At 31.9% G+C, this 18,865-nt stretch overlaps 2 protein-coding genes across 3 annotated transcripts; both read right to left on the bottom strand.

Moving 5' to 3' along the window:
* Window positions 1–3,576: 3,576 nt before the first annotated feature.
* Window positions 3,577–7,548, bottom strand: LOC100306045 (uncharacterized). 2 transcript variants are annotated; one of them, XM_014779540.2, is made up of 5 exons: window positions 7,171–7,548; window positions 4,635–4,740; window positions 4,333–4,504; window positions 4,124–4,181; window positions 3,577–4,017 (listed from the first exon to the last, which is right to left on the bottom strand). In XM_014779540.2, exons 1-5 carry the CDS (start codon window positions 7,305–7,307, stop codon window positions 3,870–3,872), a joined length of 621 nt encoding a protein of 206 aa, XP_014635026.1. In that variant the 5' UTR covers window positions 7,308–7,548; the 3' UTR covers window positions 3,577–3,869.
* A 6,750-nt stretch (window positions 7,549–14,298) lies between these two features.
* LOC102667763 (3beta-hydroxysteroid-dehydrogenase/decarboxylase-like) lies at window positions 14,299–15,690 on the bottom strand. Its single transcript, XM_006587980.1, has 5 exons — window positions 15,681–15,690; window positions 15,461–15,594; window positions 15,175–15,345; window positions 14,881–14,967; window positions 14,299–14,415 (listed from the first exon to the last, which is right to left on the bottom strand). Exons 1-5 carry the CDS (start codon window positions 15,688–15,690, stop codon window positions 14,299–14,301), a joined length of 519 nt encoding a protein of 172 aa, XP_006588043.1.
* Between the last annotated feature and the right edge of the window lie 3,175 nt (window positions 15,691–18,865).

The following is an 18,865-nucleotide window of genomic DNA, read 5'->3' as shown; positions in this document are numbered from 1 at the left end:
AAAAACACCAGATGACATGTATTTCATAACTTTACTGCATCTGGGTGACACCAAAACAGATCACGCACCACAACTTCATCCTTCAATGTATGCCAATGAATGTATTGATCACGTTCGAGAAGCTTCATCAGATGTTGCATTTCGGTATCAGCTCCTCTTATTGAAGAACGATATACACTTCTTGCATTGTAAATTTGCTTGATCATGGTGCAACTGTTGGCATTGTGCTCCTTCAACGTTAGCAAGATATTTTTTGGTTTCATCATCGACTTTGTCATATCAGCAATAATTTTGTTTTCATCCTTAGTCAATCACCCAGCGTATGGATGTTCAACTAAGGACTTGGCCAATTCATGATTATGAATCCCACAGATCAACTTCACCATCCAACTTTCCCCTTCATGCACTGGTTTCCCACGAAGCCTGAAGGGACAACCACATTTCCTACTCCCAGTGTCTTTTCTAACAAATTCTTTATTCATACACTTGTACAGACCACTCCTTTCACACCCAATTAACACAAATGAACTTCTTCCTCTGCTACCAGTATCTGTGTCAGACCTCATAATCACTGCAACAAATCCGTTTTCATGGGCAACTGTTCGAGCCCACTACAAAACATCATCTCGAGTACCAAAGACCTACAATGCAACTCCGACATATTAATTTTTATACGAAACATACGTTCAACCAAATGACTCAAACTAATGAGCATGATTACCTGACAGGTATTAAAAGCATTTGAACAATCAACATGTGGTTCATTCACACCACATTGTTCTTCATTATCATAATTCATATGAACTTCTTGTGACATCGTATAGTCATACGTCCATTGATCTTCGTCCATCTTAATGACATATTATTAAATTATGCATCATACACAAGTACATTCAAATTACCATATAACCATATCTAAGAATTGACTACATATTAACTAACAAACATATTAAGAACTAATACAAATACATTCAAAATTTATAACTACATTATTTACTTAAACTAAACTTAACACTATAATTAACAACTAATATAACATTTTTCTACTACAACAAAATACAATTATTTTACCTAAATCGTTTAATATTATACCAAAATCATTATACCTAATTAAACAAATTATCCACAATTTCAAAAATTTCAAATACAAATATTACAAATTATAATATTCATATATATATATATATATAAATTTTTTCACTAATTTTAAAATAGAATTCTAAACAAAATTTAAAAAATTAATATTCCGGAAGAACTTCTTCCGGAAGTTCACAGTTCTTCTTCCAGAACAACTTCTTCCGGAACACCTCCTTCTAGAAGTTCAGAGTTTTTCTTCTGGAAAAAGTTTTTACCATTTTACTGTTCACTTTCTCTAACAAATCTACACACAAAAACGCAAACAAAACCAATACATGCGTACTTCCGACGAAATAGGAACAACAACTACGACCGAATACCAACAACAACGACGAAATGCGTACCACCAATATTTAACCTTCACTGAACGGCTACTTCAAACACACAAACGGAACCACCAAAACTTTGAAAGCTTTTTATGGAAAAGGAATACGAAGAACACCGGGATGAAAGTGAAAGCAAAAAGGTGTAAAACGGAAAAATAGCACAGTAAATTTAAAGAAAACAACACAGGGACAAAATCGTCATTAAATATGCATTAAATATTATTTTAATTTTGGTTATTATTATAAAATGAAATCTATATTTACTTCACGTTGTTATAAAATTAAAATTATTTATTTATTATATATTAAGTTTTGTAATACAAATAAAATGTTATCATAGTAAATATTTTATTTTTTTTTAAAATATACCAATTAAGTAATTTGTATGATTCAAATTATACTCAATTGTCACAATTTATTATTCAAATTTACATGCATGTAAAATATGAATTACAAATGTTAGCCATAATTATGTATACTAATAATTTATGTATAATAATATTATTTGTTTTATAACGTAATTGATTTATCAGAAGAAAAAAAATTCATTTAAAAAACAACATCTGGAAGAAGAAGTTGGTCTTCCGGAAGAACCTTCTTCCGGATGAAGTTCTGAAAGACCAACTTCTTCTTTCGAAAGTTGTTTCGGAAGAACGTCTCCCGGAAGTTCATCCGAAGGAAGGTACTTCCGAAAGATGGGATTGCATAAGGGCAATTTCGCCTATTCACTATTTGCTGGGTGCACCAACAATGTTGTTGGGTGCACGTAGCATGTCCATCCAATAGGAGAGTCACAGGTGAGTCCCACAAGATTGTTGATGTTTTATGTGTGTCCAGTGTTTCTCTTGCATAAAACTGTTGTCTCTATTGGAGGAATAATCATCACAATATCACAGCTGAACACTTTGATGAAATAGTCCGGGCTATATATAAGGTTACGTTATTACCATATCTTATTGCGTTGCCAATGCATAACTGTGGTGCCAGAAACCAGTGGGGTGAACAATTCGATTAATAACAACAAGCTCACAAGCTGAACAATCTTAGCTTAACCTTGCATATCTGCTCTCGTTTGAACTTCCAAAACTGCATTGACGAATCATGACCGTTTCATTAGGATTTGTTTTGAATAGACACTTGGACAAATGAACATATTGAATACTTGTGTATATACCTGTTGTCGGATTATTAACATCTATAGTTAAATTCGGCATCATTAGGGAAACAGGAATTTGCTGCCAAAATAAATTCCCCTAGCCAATGCAGTTCTACCTAAGGCGCCGATCGTGGTTGGATTCACCTTGTCAAAATAAACTAGTTATTTGCACTTTATAAATTACTCCTCTTATGTACATAGGCACAGAAAAATCATATAATTCATGTAAATTTACACATTGAACCACTTAAATTTCAGTCAAATTGACTGATTTTCCCCTATAAAACTTAATTTTTTTACGCATTGTATATCATATATACAAAATCAGTTTGTCATATTTTTTTAGTAATATTACTCGTAGAGTTGGCTAAAAATATGTAATATTTTATTTTCATTGATTAAATATGCATAATCCAATAGGTTGTTCTTTTGCACTTTTTTAATTTTGTTTTTGGTAAACACCATAGACTTGTTTCCTCTCCTCTCCTAAATTTTAATAAGTTAGTAGACAAATGTTTTAGCCACCATTTTTCATGAACACATTCAAGTTATAACAAAAAAAGCACATGGATTGTGAGGATTGGCAAAAAAGACCTTTGTAAAACAAAATTATTTATTGCTCACTTTTATTTATATATTGAACAGAATATGTCAAGGTCTACTATAAATTTTTAATTACAAAAAAAAAAATCTAAGGAATTTCTTATATATTTACTTGATGCACATTTTGCAAAAGAAACAGTGATATATATAGATTTACTCCCTTTAATAAATTGTCTTGTCAAATACAAAAATTGAAAGTATTAAGCATCTTTTTGTCTTACATCTAAAATATTCTCAAATCTTACATTCTTAAGATTCAATTAGTTCATCAACCTTTTCCAACTAATTATAGTTCTTCTCTGCCGGGAACAAATAGGAAAAATTAAAGGCTCAACGGTGTAATAAAAATAGAAGTTGGAACATCAACACAATAGATAATCAGTTGTCCACATAGTCTCATACAAGAATAACAGTTTACTATAGAGTGATCAAAACACATAGCATACTTCCTAGACGTGGACAGATGCACACAACTTTCAAGTCACACTGTTACAGACCATTTCAGGTTTAGTAGCTATGTTACATATAAAACACAGTTACAGACTTCATAACCTAATACAATTACATCAGTGTCTGTGATTCTACATTCATACTCATAGTCTTCCACACTATCACACAACATAGAACGGAGCAAACACTGGTTATGCTCAAGAGGCAGAGACCGTTGGCTGAAATTCCTCCTCAGATCGGTTCAAGGAAACCAGTTCTGGTGCATTGTCAGCACAGAAGTTGTTCTCTATGTTGTCAGCCACTTTTGTGGTTGATGAGGAAGGATAAGGTGCCTTGCTCCCAAGCCTTTAACAAAAATAAATGATACGTATAAGAAAATCATGCACAAAATTGGAGACTCTAAACTGATTAGATATTAGATTCCCCATTAAAAATCGCAAGTAGATAGTACCTGTCACGACGCTTCTCAAGAAACCTTTGAAGTGAATGCCTGCGTGCTATTGGAAATTCTGAAAAGAGACATAATGCAAAAGCCAAGCCAGGAGGGATTTAAAAGTTTGTTACATTAAAATAGCACAGTGCAGTTATTAAAGGGTAAATGACAAAGAAGACAAAATTGTTTGAGAATATCATCTCTAAATATCATAATGGGAAAATTACCAGCTTGGAGCCTGCAGATGGAACTCTTCTGCGAGGAAGCAATATTGTTAGTGATTCCATGTGGAGAAGAAGGCCTAGAGGGAACGGGTGAAATGAGGGTAGTTTGGGTCACAATCTTCTTCATTTCAGTAGACTTGGCAGCAGCAGCAGCAATAAGCATTATTTCATGCACCTGTTAGTAAATAAAACAATGTATGATTAGAATTGCATCATAAGCTCGCAACATGTAAAGTTAGAGCCAGGATTGAAGAAACAACAGCTGCAAGATTGATTCATGATTTAAAAGTGCAGCAAGGGCATACCTTCTCTGCAGGGATTCCATCATAGACACAAACACTCCCATTATAGAAGATGGTAAGCTGATTTGCACTAGGAATCACTGCATTAAGTCCAGATGCTGGCACAGACCTAGAAGAGAAAATAATAAATAAACAACCAATCAGAAACACACATGAGAAAACATCAGTTAGCATGAACTTGATGGAAATGTAAATTAGACTTTCAAAAACCTTTGATGCTTTAGTTCTAATAAATTTCCTCTTATATTTTCTAAATTTTAAAGTGAGAAGCTTTTTTTAGTATTAAGAGATGTGTGAAGAATTAATTTTCAATTGAACATTTGAACTCTAAACAGCTTAGTATAAGTGCATGCTTGTTTTAGCCTTTCTCAAGGGAAATGATAATCTTTAAAGATCCTTCAAGAAGCTACCAAAAAAAAACGTTTTTTTTCCTCACAAAATAAGCTAATCCAAATATGAACTTAAGTAGGTGTCTTTATAATTGGTGCTTACAACAACAACAATAACAGCATTACCCCACTAGGGACCAAAATATGTATCAATGTTAACAGCTTAACATGAATGCAAAAGTTTCAAGTTCTATTGGTAATTATTGACCCTTTAAAACACACCAAAATACTGATAAAAAAAATCAGTATGATTCCCTTCATCAATTTTTAAATCCCTCACTCCAGCAAAATCCTTGACCAATATGGAAAGTGAAAGCCCATTAATTTTTTTTGGATGACCCAGGGTATCCCTCGGCTGAGAGCCAAGGACTAATCCCTCGAGATACTGAAGTCCATTTAATGGTTAATCTCTCTTAACAAATGTTTTTCCATACACAAACCTGGGAATTGAACCCCTAACCACATGCATAAGGAGCAAGGTTATCTGTCAACCATGCTACACGATGTTGGTGTCATTAATAATGCTGCATAAAGAATGCCTATTAAGATTAATTATTTTCAGAAACCAAACCTCTAAACATAAATCAATAACAATCAGATGTAACTTAATTTGTGATCCACCAGCCAATGCCCTTGAAGCCAAGCAGCTAGGAAGCACTTGAATTTGGGTTCCATAGCCAGGGCATAGATAGTATTTAAATACATACTAGAATATGGGTTTATATTTTGAACTATAATATTCTTTTTTATTAAATTTGACAGGGAAGGTCATGTATCATATTTGTCAAGCAAAGACCCTCAGACCATTACAAAGTTGGTAAACTGAAACAGAGTTAAGCCAAAGACATAGATTTAAGGAAAATTTTGCTTTTAAATTTTAATTTCATCAAAGTAGAACTCTCCCTTTCCAATTGGATCCATCCATTATCCAAGTGAGAAAATATATGCACAAAAGCTTTTTTATGAAACTAAACCAAAGGCATTGACTTCAAAATGAGTCCCTGGTACACAATAGAATAGCGACAAACTCATCTCCTTAGAAACAACGAGACATTTAGTAGACTGGTAGAGATGTCACCAATATTGATTCATACCAGGTGGATTAAATGAAGAAATGTTTCAGGTATAATTTATGATAATAAAGTGCCTATCAAACTCAGAAAATTCTACAAGACAGCTAAAGAAAACATCAATACTCTACAGTGTACAGTGTAGCAGAAATATTCCACCTGGAGTGCAAAAAATGATAATAACAAATGAAAATAACAGTATTGATGGTAATGCGTGGATAAACAAGAACACATAAGACTAGGATTCTAGGAATGAATACATCTGATAGAAAAATGGAATGGCACCTACTAAGGACACGAAGACATAAACTTTCTTCAAGTGGGTGGTTTGGTTATGTGAGAGGATGAACAGAGGTTCCAATGAGTAAAGTGGATCAAAGAAAACTTCAATGGAACCATTAAATATGACCAACTGCCAAATTATCCCTTGAAAATTTAGTTTTTGAATGGTATCAATTGATCTACACAGCAGATTCCACCTCGTAGGATTAACTGAATAAGGCTAGGTTGGTTGTTGTGCCCTAGAAAATATTTTCCTCCTCAATTTCCCAGAATTTCATCCTTGAAAAGGAAAAAAAAATCATTACCCAAATCAAACACCCTCTATCCCAAATCTCTCAGGTTAATTCACTTAATCCAAAAGATGGGTCTAATTAAAAAATCCTCTCAATTCATCAGAAAACTAAGGGTAGGGTTACAACTTACAAGCACAATTGAAACCCACTATCTTTACTTCTTCTTTTTTTCCCAATTAAACAACCTTCTCTATACATATCTCCAATTAAACAAAACCCCCTTCAGCCACACAACATAAGTTTAATTTTTTTAAAAAAAAATCACTTCTTAAATGGCCACACAACCCGAAAGCATATGGGTCCTCTATTTCATCTCACACAAACGGAAACCATCGAATTAACACAAACCACTGTCTTATTCTTCATCTCACGGTCTCACATCCAAAAGAAATTGTTCAAAATCAAAAGGGTAATTGAAGAAAATAATAATAACTTAAAAAAAAAAACCGGTTTTGTGGGAACAAAGTGCATGAATTCATAGAAAGCGAGACATAGGAGTTGTTACTTGTTAGAAACATACTTGTTGGGTGACCCATCAGACAAATTGGTCTGAACCAGGTGGTTTTCCTCCGTGTTGGAACATACTCCTTCAGGGGGAGAAGATTCTAGAACCTCGGACTTGACAGTGACACCAGCAGCCATTGTTCGGAGAAAACGAGGGATGATGGATCAGAAGGTGGGAACAGAAGAGAAGAGCAGAGAAGAGAATTGAATGAAAGAGGGCGAAATTTTGAGGAAGCGAGAGAGTCTGGGAATTTTCAACGCTCTGAGGAAAAAGCTATGTAGATTCCTGAAGCCTTCTTCGGTGGTGTGACAAACCATCAATCGTTGCCGACTTTTCTATTAAGACATGTGTTTTTTGTGCTTTGGTTTTTCTATTTTTTATGTGGTTTCTTTATTTGTTTGTTTTCTGGTTTTGCGTCTCTCATAAGTTGCAGTCACATGGCCTGCTGGGCCCACTGGAAATTCCTGACGTTTCAACTCACTAAGTTTTCGTTTGTTTTATTTTATTTTTCTCGAGCAGATCATGTTATGTTATGCGTTTGTTTTAGCTTGAGTGGGTGTTAGATGGAGTTTTCTACTCTTCAAGATAAAAACGTAGAAGGAAAGTAAATGTTGATCGGGGTTCAGTTGGAAGTAATTGAAAATCAGACACAATGTTGGTTAAGTATGTGTTTAAAATATTATCCTTATGAACCTACAATCTTATTTGGTAGATAGTATTTTGATTACTTTTGTTTTTGATATGATAAATATATTTACTCGTTGACTTTTATTAATGGACAAACTTATCACTAAAATAATTGGTAATGTGATTCATCTCTAATAGTCAGTATAGGAACATAAAAAATCAATTCTTTGATTGTTAATCCTTGAATAAATGTTATCAACACAGAAAAAAAAATTATTGTAAAATAATAAGAAAATCATTGTTTGTATTTAATCAAATATTATTTATTTAATTATTTTTTATAATTTTTTCATAATAAAATATGAATGTCTATTAGTATATGCAATGACATCAAATTACAAATTATAATAATAAAAGTTTCTTGATTTTTAAATTACTTTTATTAAATCATATACAATTTTTTTATTGACTAGTCATTTAAAAAATCATAACCTTAAAATAAATTTCAAATAAGGTGATTGTTTTTTACAAATTAAAAGTGTCATTGGAATTACAATTTTTCCTAAAAAATTATTCAAGAATCTAATTTAACTACAATGTTTTACAATAAACATTTTTTTTACTTGAAACTTTCATCAAGCATGAGCTTAAAAAAATTATTTTTAGTCTATAAAACTATAAAACGAGTATTCTTTTTTCTTTTAAACTCAACTTAATTTACAAGTTTGTTAAAAAAAATTGTCTCAATCATTATAATTTTTTTTCAAATTATAATAATTAGTCACAATCTACTATTAACATGTTAATATATTTATTGTACTTTTTACACTTTCGATAACTAAATTTTATATTTTCATCTTTTCAGAGATGCATTTCTCAACCGAGTGAGAAGACTAAAAGTGAAAAAAATATTATATGACTAATATGTCTCTATGTTGACAATTAGAGATGACTACGTTGACAATCATTTTAGTGACAAATTTATTCATCTGTGACATGTAAGCTATTTTATTAATGGTGACAAACGAAAGCTAACATCCGGATATATTTATCGCATTTTTTACATTTTTAGGGGACTAAATTTTGTATTTTCATCTTTTTAAAATACATTTATTAACCAATTATATGTTCAGAATAAAAGTGACTATTTATCAAAATCTTTAATGAGTATTTGATAGATGAATAATCTATTACATGGGCGGCTTCTATCATGGATTAGTATTTTAAATGATTCATGGGTGTAACAATAATATTAGTCTTTGGATTTATTATTAGAATATTTAAATGGCAGAAATTAAAAGTAAATAATTATATAACAATTAAAAAAAGTAAAATGACAACTTAATTCCTACTTTTTTCTTCTCACCTACTTCACCATCTAGAAAATATCCATCAGGAACTAAGGATTTTGCACAAGTTTTTCTCTCACAACGGCAAATTTATCCTTGTTGTGCCAGCCTCTAAAGGTGGTCGCACAACCATTGGCACTAGTGGCACACATGTTCTCGCATCACCTGTGGCACACGTGATCTCTCCTTGCTTGCAACACACCGCTCTCATTACGCCATCAAACTCAAAGGCATAATTATTTTTTGAAATCTCGTGGATAAAGAAAGAAAAAAGGTAGTTGAGAGAAAATATTTTATTATAAAGATAATGTTATAAAAATAAAAATAAAAGGAATAAATGAGAAGAGGATATAATGTCTTGAACTAAATAATAAAATAACAATAACAAAGTAACTTAAGACATATTAACAATGTAATATAATATACAATAAGTATAAAGAAAAATATTTTTTGGGAAGAAATTTTAAATAGTTTGGGTTGAAACGCATAAACGTTATCCTTAGAGAAAAAAAAAATGTTCCACTACATTGGTAGAAAAATCTCTGATTGTGCTTCTCTATCAAGATACGACAATCTGTTGTTCTGATCATATGCGGTGAAAGGATTCCAGAAATTTTTGAATACCAATATTCTTGCTCTTAAGAAAATAATTTTTTTATAAGAAAAAAAAGTGAAAAAATTAAAAAAAAAGTGATATTTACGAACACAACCCGAGTCTAATATCTAAAAACTCTCAATGTGTAAGGTGGAACGTGCACGAAAAAGAATCTCAACAAACCAATTATAATTGGAACTAACCACTAAGCTTAACAAAAAAATCTTGTTAGATTAAAAAATAAAAATAGAATAAAACAAATATTTTATTTTATAAAAACAAAATTAATATAAGTAATAAATTATATAAATTTTAAATTATAAAACAAATATTTACTAACATCTCCCCACATATTTTAAAATATTTTAAGAAATGCAATTTGTATAGAAACATAAAAGATGGAGCATGTGAAATTATATTTCAATGTAAGAAACATTTCGAGTTTGAGCCTTATACCTAGTGTTGATGGACCTCAGAAAAATATAGAGACTTAGTTGTCTTAAACTACACCTTATTTAACTAGACTTTAATACACAACCCTTGCAATATTGGTGTTCATTTAGGTTCTAATTAGTGGTTGTGCGTTACACGACCTTACGCATGTATCTTATTTCGTGAGTGTCACTTAGAGATTAGTCCATATCTCACAATGACGACCTCACCACCACATTCACGAGATGAATCCTCAAAGAGTTGTTTGTGACCTTCACCCCTACAATAATTGTCATCGGATTCATTAAGAGATATTTTTTTATACCAAAAATAATAAACATATGTAAATACCTCAACATTAATATTATCACAATTTATAATACACCTCGTAGGAATGTGAAACAGGACAACTCCATAAAAATTATTTTGGTGTACTTTAGTCAACAAACAATTCTGTTGTTACACGTTGAACTTCATTCATGGTATCACTAATCACACGAAGACGAGTGTTTATTGTTGTGACTAAACAATGAGCTTTAATTACATTCCCCTCGACGACTCGAGTAATTGTTGGCGCATCAACCCTTTTGTAAGTGGATCTGCAATATTGTTTCCTAACTTGACAAAGTCAAGAGAAATAACACCATGATAAATCAAATTTCTAATAGACTTATATCTCACTCTTAAGTGTCTTCTTTTTTCATTAAAGTTTTTGCTAGTAACTTTATATGTAGCAACTTGACTATCACAATGCATTGAAATTGGAGGTATAGGCTTATTCAACAATGACAAATCACATAGCAAATTTTTAAGAAACTCAGCGTCACTAGCAACAATTGTTAGGAATTTTATAATTCCTAATTAATTAATTAGTGTGGGCTACATATTATATTTATTAGTTATTTACATTTATAGGCTCAATAAAAGTAATGTAATTTGGTGAGCCTATTGGACTATCATCAGAAATTAATATGGGCTTGATAAGCGAAAATCAGTTTGGCCCGTTAGGGAATAATGAGAACTCTAACAAGTTAAAGCAAGGTTGTGGTCCCTAATACACCAAATCAAAAATTGTATTTTCTTCTCCCCATCTAACGAGAAACCTAAGGTCCCAAAAGAAAAACGGTGATTTGGTTGAGGAAGAACACAAAACCAACAGTTCCTCAGACCCATCAATTTCGCTGCTTATCATGGATCCAGGTATTTTTCACAACCCCTCTTGATAATCTAAAGTAATATGTTTTCGGTGATTATTGGTATTTTATTAAGATCCCTAAAATATCAAACAACAGTGTCTAAAGCAATAATTTCTATTTTCATGGTAGAACGTGAAATAATAGTTTGTTTAGCAGATTTTCATGATACTACACCACCAACTAAAGTAAAGACATAATGACTTGTCAATTTTAATAACAATAGGAAAACATGTATAATGAATGTCATAATTAATGGTTCCTTTTAACTATCTAAAAACCATTTCTAATGCAGTCCAATGAGAATGATTTGGATTATTAGTATACTTTCTTAATCTACCAATTGCATATATAATTTTAGGCCTAGAGAAGTTTGTCAAATTCAATAAAGAACCAATAATTTGATAATATTTATGAGAAGAAATTCCTTTACTCAAATTTTTATTTAACTTAATGAATGAGTCATAAGGAGTAGAAACAAGTTTCACATCAAAATAATTAAACTTCTTCAATAGCTTTTCAACATTTGCAACAAAAGAAGAAATGTTAGATATTTTATTAATAGAAAGAGGCAAAAGACTTAACTTAAACAAATCATCACAAATGTAGCCTTTACCAATAAAAACACCATGTCTAGTAATAACAACTCTATTGGACTCAAAAGCAACCTTGTACCCTTGTTGGACTAACAAAGAAGTACTTATTTAATTTTTCCTAATATTAGAAATGTGATATACTCCATCTAAAACAAGAAAATTATTTGAAGATAGCACTAGCTTCACTCAACCTTCTCCTAACACATGTGTCATACTCTCATTCCTCATGCTCACAGCAGGTGTGCTTGATTCTTGATATAAAGAAAATATTTTTCTTATCAGCACATACATGAACATTAGCCCCAAAGTCTATAAACCAATCATTTGAGTTAAAAACACAATTTAACTCAAGGCTAGTGACATGGTACGTGTCAAATGGGGAATCAAAACGCTTGGTTCCAATTGCATCAATTTCATCTATAAAAATAATGCATGGTGACTTTTCTTTTGCTAGTTGAAAGGCATTGCGAACAAGTTTTGCTCCATCTCCAATGAACATTTGTACAAAATTACAGGTTAGATCATTTTAATCAAAACCCAGTTGAGAGTTGTGAATACAAACAATAATGGTCTTATTGTGCAAGTGAAATAGAGGAAAAGGGTAACTAACTTATTGATCAATACAACACTTGCACTATACACCTAATCACACTTAATCTTTTTTATACACATTCATACTTATTCTATTTCTTTATTTCATTTAATTACATGCATCATTGATTAAAAGGGACCCCTGCTTACCCCACCCTGCAATCAAACGTTGAAATGTGTCCATTTCACGACACTACAAGAAAATGAGACAACATCTTTTACCCTATAAACAAGAAAATGCAAATATCCAAGCAATCCTACGAGCAAGGTATTTATAGATGTTGGTGTTGCCCTCCCTTATACTTATGTCAGGGTTATTTTAATTAGTTAATTTTTTGATTAAGGGCTAACTATTCTAACAAGATGAGACACATATTCGTGCAATAAGGTATACCTATCAATATGCTTCAATTCATTTCATTTCCACCAAAAATTGCTTTGACATTAACTAAAGATAGAAAACCTTAATTGATGTATGTAAACATTGCAATGCAAGTTTCTTGCATTATGTTTTTAACCTTTTCCACCATCGAGTAGCTTATCTGCTTTTGATCGCTTAGTGGAACTCCATCATCTTGAAAAAGATGAGTCTTTGGCTAAATGAGAGAATGATTCTATGGTTAATATGACTCATTCCTTAGCAAGAAGTTTGATTAATGGCCTACAATTATAGCAAGGATTTTTTTGACTTGGTTAATAGTATAAGAGGTCACATGTTAAACAAGTGGCCTCAGATATCTTAAGAAGGGGGGGTTGAATTAAGATATTACAAACTATTTCCCCAATTAAAAATTCTACTTTAATTTTAATGCAAGTTCCAAGTTCCCTTAAAGATGAATTTCTAAATGATGATTCAAATTAAACAATCTGAATGTAAATGTTAAACAACAATAAATTAAAGAGTTTAAGGGAAGAGAAAGTGCAAACACAGTTTTTATACTGGTTCGGCAAAGTCCATTGCTTACTTCCAATCCCCAAGAAACCCGCTTGCGAGTTCCACTATCTCGCAAATCCTTTACACTTTCTGAAACACACAAGGACATCCCTTCCTTTGTGTTCAGATGGTTTACAACAAGAGACTCTCAGTCTCTTAGCCCTTTGATTAGAAAGAGAAGAAGAAGAAGATGATCTCTCTTGAAAGAGATAGATGTTTACAATGAAGCACTCAATTCCTTATTGAATAACACAAGTGTTTGGCCAAGGAATGTTGGATGATAAGATATTTTTGTTTGAAAGGATTATGCCTTTTGAGAACAGGGAAAACTCTGAAGAAAATTCATGCCCAAGTCACCTATTTATAGGCCTTTGATGGCCATTCAAAAATTCAATGAAAAGATGTGACTGTTGGCAGATTATCTGAAAACTCTCCACTGATAAATCGATTACAATGTTTGTGTAATCGATTACACAGTTATTTTTCTTCAAAAGATGTGACTCTTCATTTGAAAATATTTGAATTCTAACGTTTAGAGCCAATGGTAATCGATTACATGTTTTGTGTAATTGATTACAAGGTTTTTTAAAATATTTTTGAACGTTATAAGCACTAGATTACAATGCCATGGTAATCGATTACACCTTTGAGAAACCTTGTTCAGAAATTTTTGGGCTTCTTGTAATCGATTACCAGACAACCTTCTGGTAATCGATTACCAGAGAGTAAAATGCTTGGAAAATTTTTGTTAAGATAGAAACTCACTTGGTCAATCATTTGTGCTTTTCAAAAACTTTTCTAAGAGTCTATCTTATATCTTATCTTGAGATCTTTTGCTTGACATCTTGCTTTCTTCATCCTTGAAATTCATCTTGAATGATCTTTGAAATTCCTTGGCATCATCAAAATAATTCTTGAAGCTTTGTTTCTACATCACAAATTGGAAATAAAGAAAAAACACAAATAGCCCTTTGTTGCCTCTAGAAATGAATGAAATAGCAAGCCAAAGGAGCAAATATACCTAAGAAAGTGCTAATTTGTTATGATGTCTCCTAAATGGATAGGAAATAGTCAGTGTGGCTAGCTAAGAAAATGTAATTTATAAAGCTTTTTTCCTCTTCTAATACTTCCATAAGCTATATCATTCAAACATGTCAAAATATACAACTAAACATCAGTAACATTGAAAATAATATAATGCCACTCATATATCAAAACAGGTTGCTCAATTTTACCTTTGATATTCAAGACTTTCAAACAAAAGTGAGAAAAATTCCCAAAATTTCATAGGCTCAAGATTTGTGATGAAAAATGTCTGCACAAAAAGAAAAATACTTTATACATGAATAATTGATCAGAGCAAGCAGTAAATTGATATTCAATATATACACACCTTTCCTGCTACAAAAAATTTTTGGAAATTTAAGGCTTCTTCTGCACAAATATAGGCATGAGTAACATTTTCAGAAAAAGGTGAAATCTGAAAGATTATCACCAGTCCTTATAATAAACTGAAATGAGAAATTGTTACTCTAAAATAAAGACTTGAAGTCAGCAACGCCAACCAATATGAATCACATGATATATGTAAACAACAACAATAACAAAAGTGTTATCCCACTATATGAATCCTACAAATGTACAATTACAAACCAAAATAACAAATTCTAAGAAAAAAGAAAACTACCTTTGAAAAACCATATCTTGATAATTTGAGAAAGTATGGCACAAATTCTGGGTCACCAAGTCCAAAAACATTACTAGGACGAAGAGAGCATGTCAATACGCCATCAATGTCATTGGCACTCAGGATCAAAGCTTCCACTTGAGCCTTAAGGTCATTTAACGTGTTGTTAGTCTGCAATTCACACACCCCTATTAAAAATGCTTATTCATTTGCAAAACAAAATAATCTTATCTAGCCATTAACAAGTACCAAAACAAAAAAAAAAGTTGGTTCAACAAAATCTTACTTTCCACGTAGACACCAACCACTCATCTCCATCATGAATATCATGCAAACCACCATCTACAACATCTACTGAATCGTTATATATCAAGCATCTCACTCTACATTCCTGGCAAGCACTTATGACATTCTTTGCACCTTAAAAATCAAACATAAAATTACGTAACCAAAAACTTCAAATCAGCAATTAAAATGAATAATTAAAACAACAAATGGAAGAGAACCTTGAACCATAAGCTTATAGCAAGTATAAAAGTTATTCACCTTGAACCATAATTAAAACAACAAATGGAAGAGAACCTTGAACCAGAACCTTGAACCAAAAAGTTATTCATTGCTTCTATTTATAGTTAGGATTTTTAGCATTGGGAAATGTCGAATTTTGATGAGATTTTTTGCAGGAACCCTTAGAAAAATGATATCTCGGAGTTCCCCAAGGCTCGTAATTTAACTTGTTAGAGCAAGCTATAAATCTGTATGTATAGGAATGAAGTGCAGTGATCTAGTTTATATTATGTTGTAGGCTAAATGCAACTCTTTTAGACTAAGTTTGTTGAGGGATCAAGGACGAAGTTTAAAGAGAGTTAGGCTTATTCACTAGAGAGATCTTGATTTGAGTAGTTTCTCAGCATAAGAACACTAGGGTAACGTTAAATAGAGAAAAATACATATTAACATCAAGAGAAATTTAGTAGAACGACCCAATGTTTTTTACCTTATAGTTTTCACTTACATAATTCTAGATATTTAGTTTATGTTCAAATAGATTTTAGTACAGAATCCAACTTGATATTTACTCTGCTTTTAATCCACACAAATGTTTACATACTGAATGTACAATGTTTGAGTGAAACAAATTCTCTGAGGATACGATACTCGGTCTTACCATTTTATGCTACTTGAGTGAATCGGTACACTTGCCGACCAACACTAACAGGTTGGTCCCTTCTAACAAAATATACATCACTAGCAAAAGAAGGAGTTCGACTCCTAGTCTATCCTTCAATCGTATAACTTCAAGAGGTTGCAGGATCTCCCTCAACATCAATGTTATCAGCTCCTGTGTCAAACACGATCATCACAGTCATACAACATCACACAAACACAAATGCAAGGGTAAGCTTACACAAAAAGAAATCATATTATAAATGAAATACAAGCATGAGACTATAGTTTAACAGAAATTTGAATAAAAACAATTATTCTCAATTCAATTCATACATATTATACCATAAGCTCAAATCATACTTGAATCTCAAATACACCTGTAATTGTGTAATAAAATATTGACATGACTCCATGGAGATTTCTACAACTTATGGGTGATCCCCATAGACCTCATCCCCTATCATGTTCTAGTTCTCTGACCATTAAGGGAGTCTCATGAGTTGACCCTGTGGAGGTGATGTGGTTTTATCAAAATTAGACAAGTGTGGGTAATGACTTACGTCTATAAGGTTTGCATGACCTTACATTTATAGGATTTCTCCCACTTGTCTAATCTATAGGCTCATTCTCGTTAGCCACCATAAAAAACCCCAGTACTAGGTTGGGAGTCCACTAAACACTCTCAACTTATGTGCCTACCCATAAGTAAATGTCATGTATGCATGGTACATTAGGCCAAATGATACTCCATGTCCATACTCATTCTTAACAATACACTTAGGAACTTATCTAGCAATTCCATAAGCTCAACAATTCATCCATTTCAACAGCAACACGATAATTATCAACAATAAAATCATAGGTCAAACCAAACATTATAAATATACATCTACCTACCATTATAATTACTTTATGCCTCATATATATGGCTCTGATAACATCTCTTAAGTTTTTGGGTTACTATCTCCTTCATTTCCTATTATGCATCTATGTCCTTAGTGACTTATAAACATGATAGTTAAAGCTATACTAACTCAGTTAAGTTCATGCTTGTCTCAACTAAAAGCTAAGAAGATTATTTCCAACTTTTATTTTAACACCAAGACCTATTTTGAAATTATACTTTCCCTAAAATTTCCATCTAATTGAAACTTTTACTTATTACCAACCACTTGATCTTTGTTCACTAAATTGATCGTTTTTTGAGTTATACACAATATTTTAAAATGAAACCAACACCATTAGTTAGCTAACATCTAGGGATACAACTTTTATGAATGTCACTTTTCCTAATTTGGTTATTTGAGTTACCTAAAGGGTCACTCAACTTGTTTAGCAAGTAAAGCTCTCTTTTTTCCTTAGAATTTTCTTGAGGCAATGGGGTTTGTTTGCCTAGCAAGACTGCATAATTCTGTAGTTCATGTTTTTGCCTCAAAATAGAGCATATAAATCTAAATCCAACCCAAAACCAAAAATGAACAAAACAACATAAACATCCAACATTCAACAACCTGAAATCATGAAAAACAACATCAAAACTCCATGCACCAATAATTTACATAGTAAAAGCTTCCCTTGCCTTAAAGAATCTCCTAGGTTTCCAAGCTCTTGAAGAAGGAAGAAGCAAGGAGGAGGTTAGTGATTTTGAGTGAACCTTCCCAAATAGTGATCTATGATCAGTTAACAAATCTTATGTCAACATCAAAATAGATTAAAAAAACAAGATCCTAACACAACCTATAAAAGAGCTTAAGCAAAAGGAAAAAAAATGAGCTCAAGGGACCAAAGGGGAAGGATTGTTACCTACCTATTAAAATCAAGTACGGTAACCTCTAGGATTTTGGAGAATCAAGCCACCATTGTCTGGGTTTCAAGATGCAAGCTCTAGAGGAAAGGATTCTTGAGCACCAAAGGAGTGGAGAGAAGGAAGAAGAAAGAAAATGGAGAAAGAAACTCTAAGGTTTGAAAATGTGAAGGATTTTAGGAGAAGAGGTCTGGTCCTCTTTTCTATCTATTTACTATTTTCTTCTATTCCCACCTATTTTCTATCCATTATTGTGACTAGATACTTGGGCTCATAACTGTCTAGGCCCAACTACACTCAAAATACACTAAAACTTAGCAATTTTACTAAACAAACACCTCAATTTACATAATAACACACTCAAACATATATCTCTCAAAATAAAGTAAAATAAGATCCCATCACACAAAAAATAAAATAAATAAAACATGACATTACAATTATTATGGTGGAAATTCATTTGGATAATAAAAAATAAATATATTGATATTGTTCTCTTAATTCTAATAAACTACAAATAACTTATTTTATTTATTGGGACAAAATAACAATTATGAATTCTTTTATTAAAAAAACTAGCAATGTTCTAACTTTTAACTAAGAGAACAATGAGATTAATTCATAAAATAATTTGAACAAGTAACAATGCATTCAGAATGTTATGCAAAGTTAAAATATCTTTAGAAGTAAAAATATAATCGTTTATGAAATCAAAAT

This window comes from Glycine max, chromosome 9 (assembly GCF_000004515.6).
Source record: "Glycine max cultivar Williams 82 chromosome 9, Glycine_max_v4.0, whole genome shotgun sequence".
In the NCBI taxonomy this organism is placed as follows: Eukaryota; Viridiplantae; Streptophyta; class Magnoliopsida; order Fabales; family Fabaceae; genus Glycine; species Glycine max.
Note: the sequence above shows the minus strand (reverse complement) of the source record. Positions and strands in the feature narration are given on the sequence as shown.

Bases quoted from the DNA above. Each gene is read 5' to 3' on its own strand.
- LOC100306045 (XM_014779540.2), bottom strand. From the start codon at position 7,307: ATGGCTGCTGGTGTCACTGTCAAGTCCGAGGTTCTAGAATCTTCTCCC. The intron at 4,505-4,634 runs GTATGCCCTTGC...ATTTACTAACAG, and splicing joins ATGGAATCCCTGCAGAGAAG to GTGCATGAAATAATGCTTAT. The intron at 4,182-4,332 runs GTAATTTTCCCA...GTCTCTTTTCAG, and splicing joins CATCTGCAGGCTCCAAGCTG to AATTTCCAATAGCACGCAGG.
- LOC102667763 (XM_006587980.1), bottom strand. The intron at 15,346-15,460 runs GTAAGATTTTGT...TGTGAATTGCAG, and splicing joins GGTTGGTGTCTACGTGGAAA to ACTAACAACACGTTAAATGA. The intron at 14,968-15,174 runs GTAGTTTTCTTT...ATAATCTTTCAG, and splicing joins CAAGATATGGTTTTTCAAAG to ATTTCACCTTTTTCTGAAAA.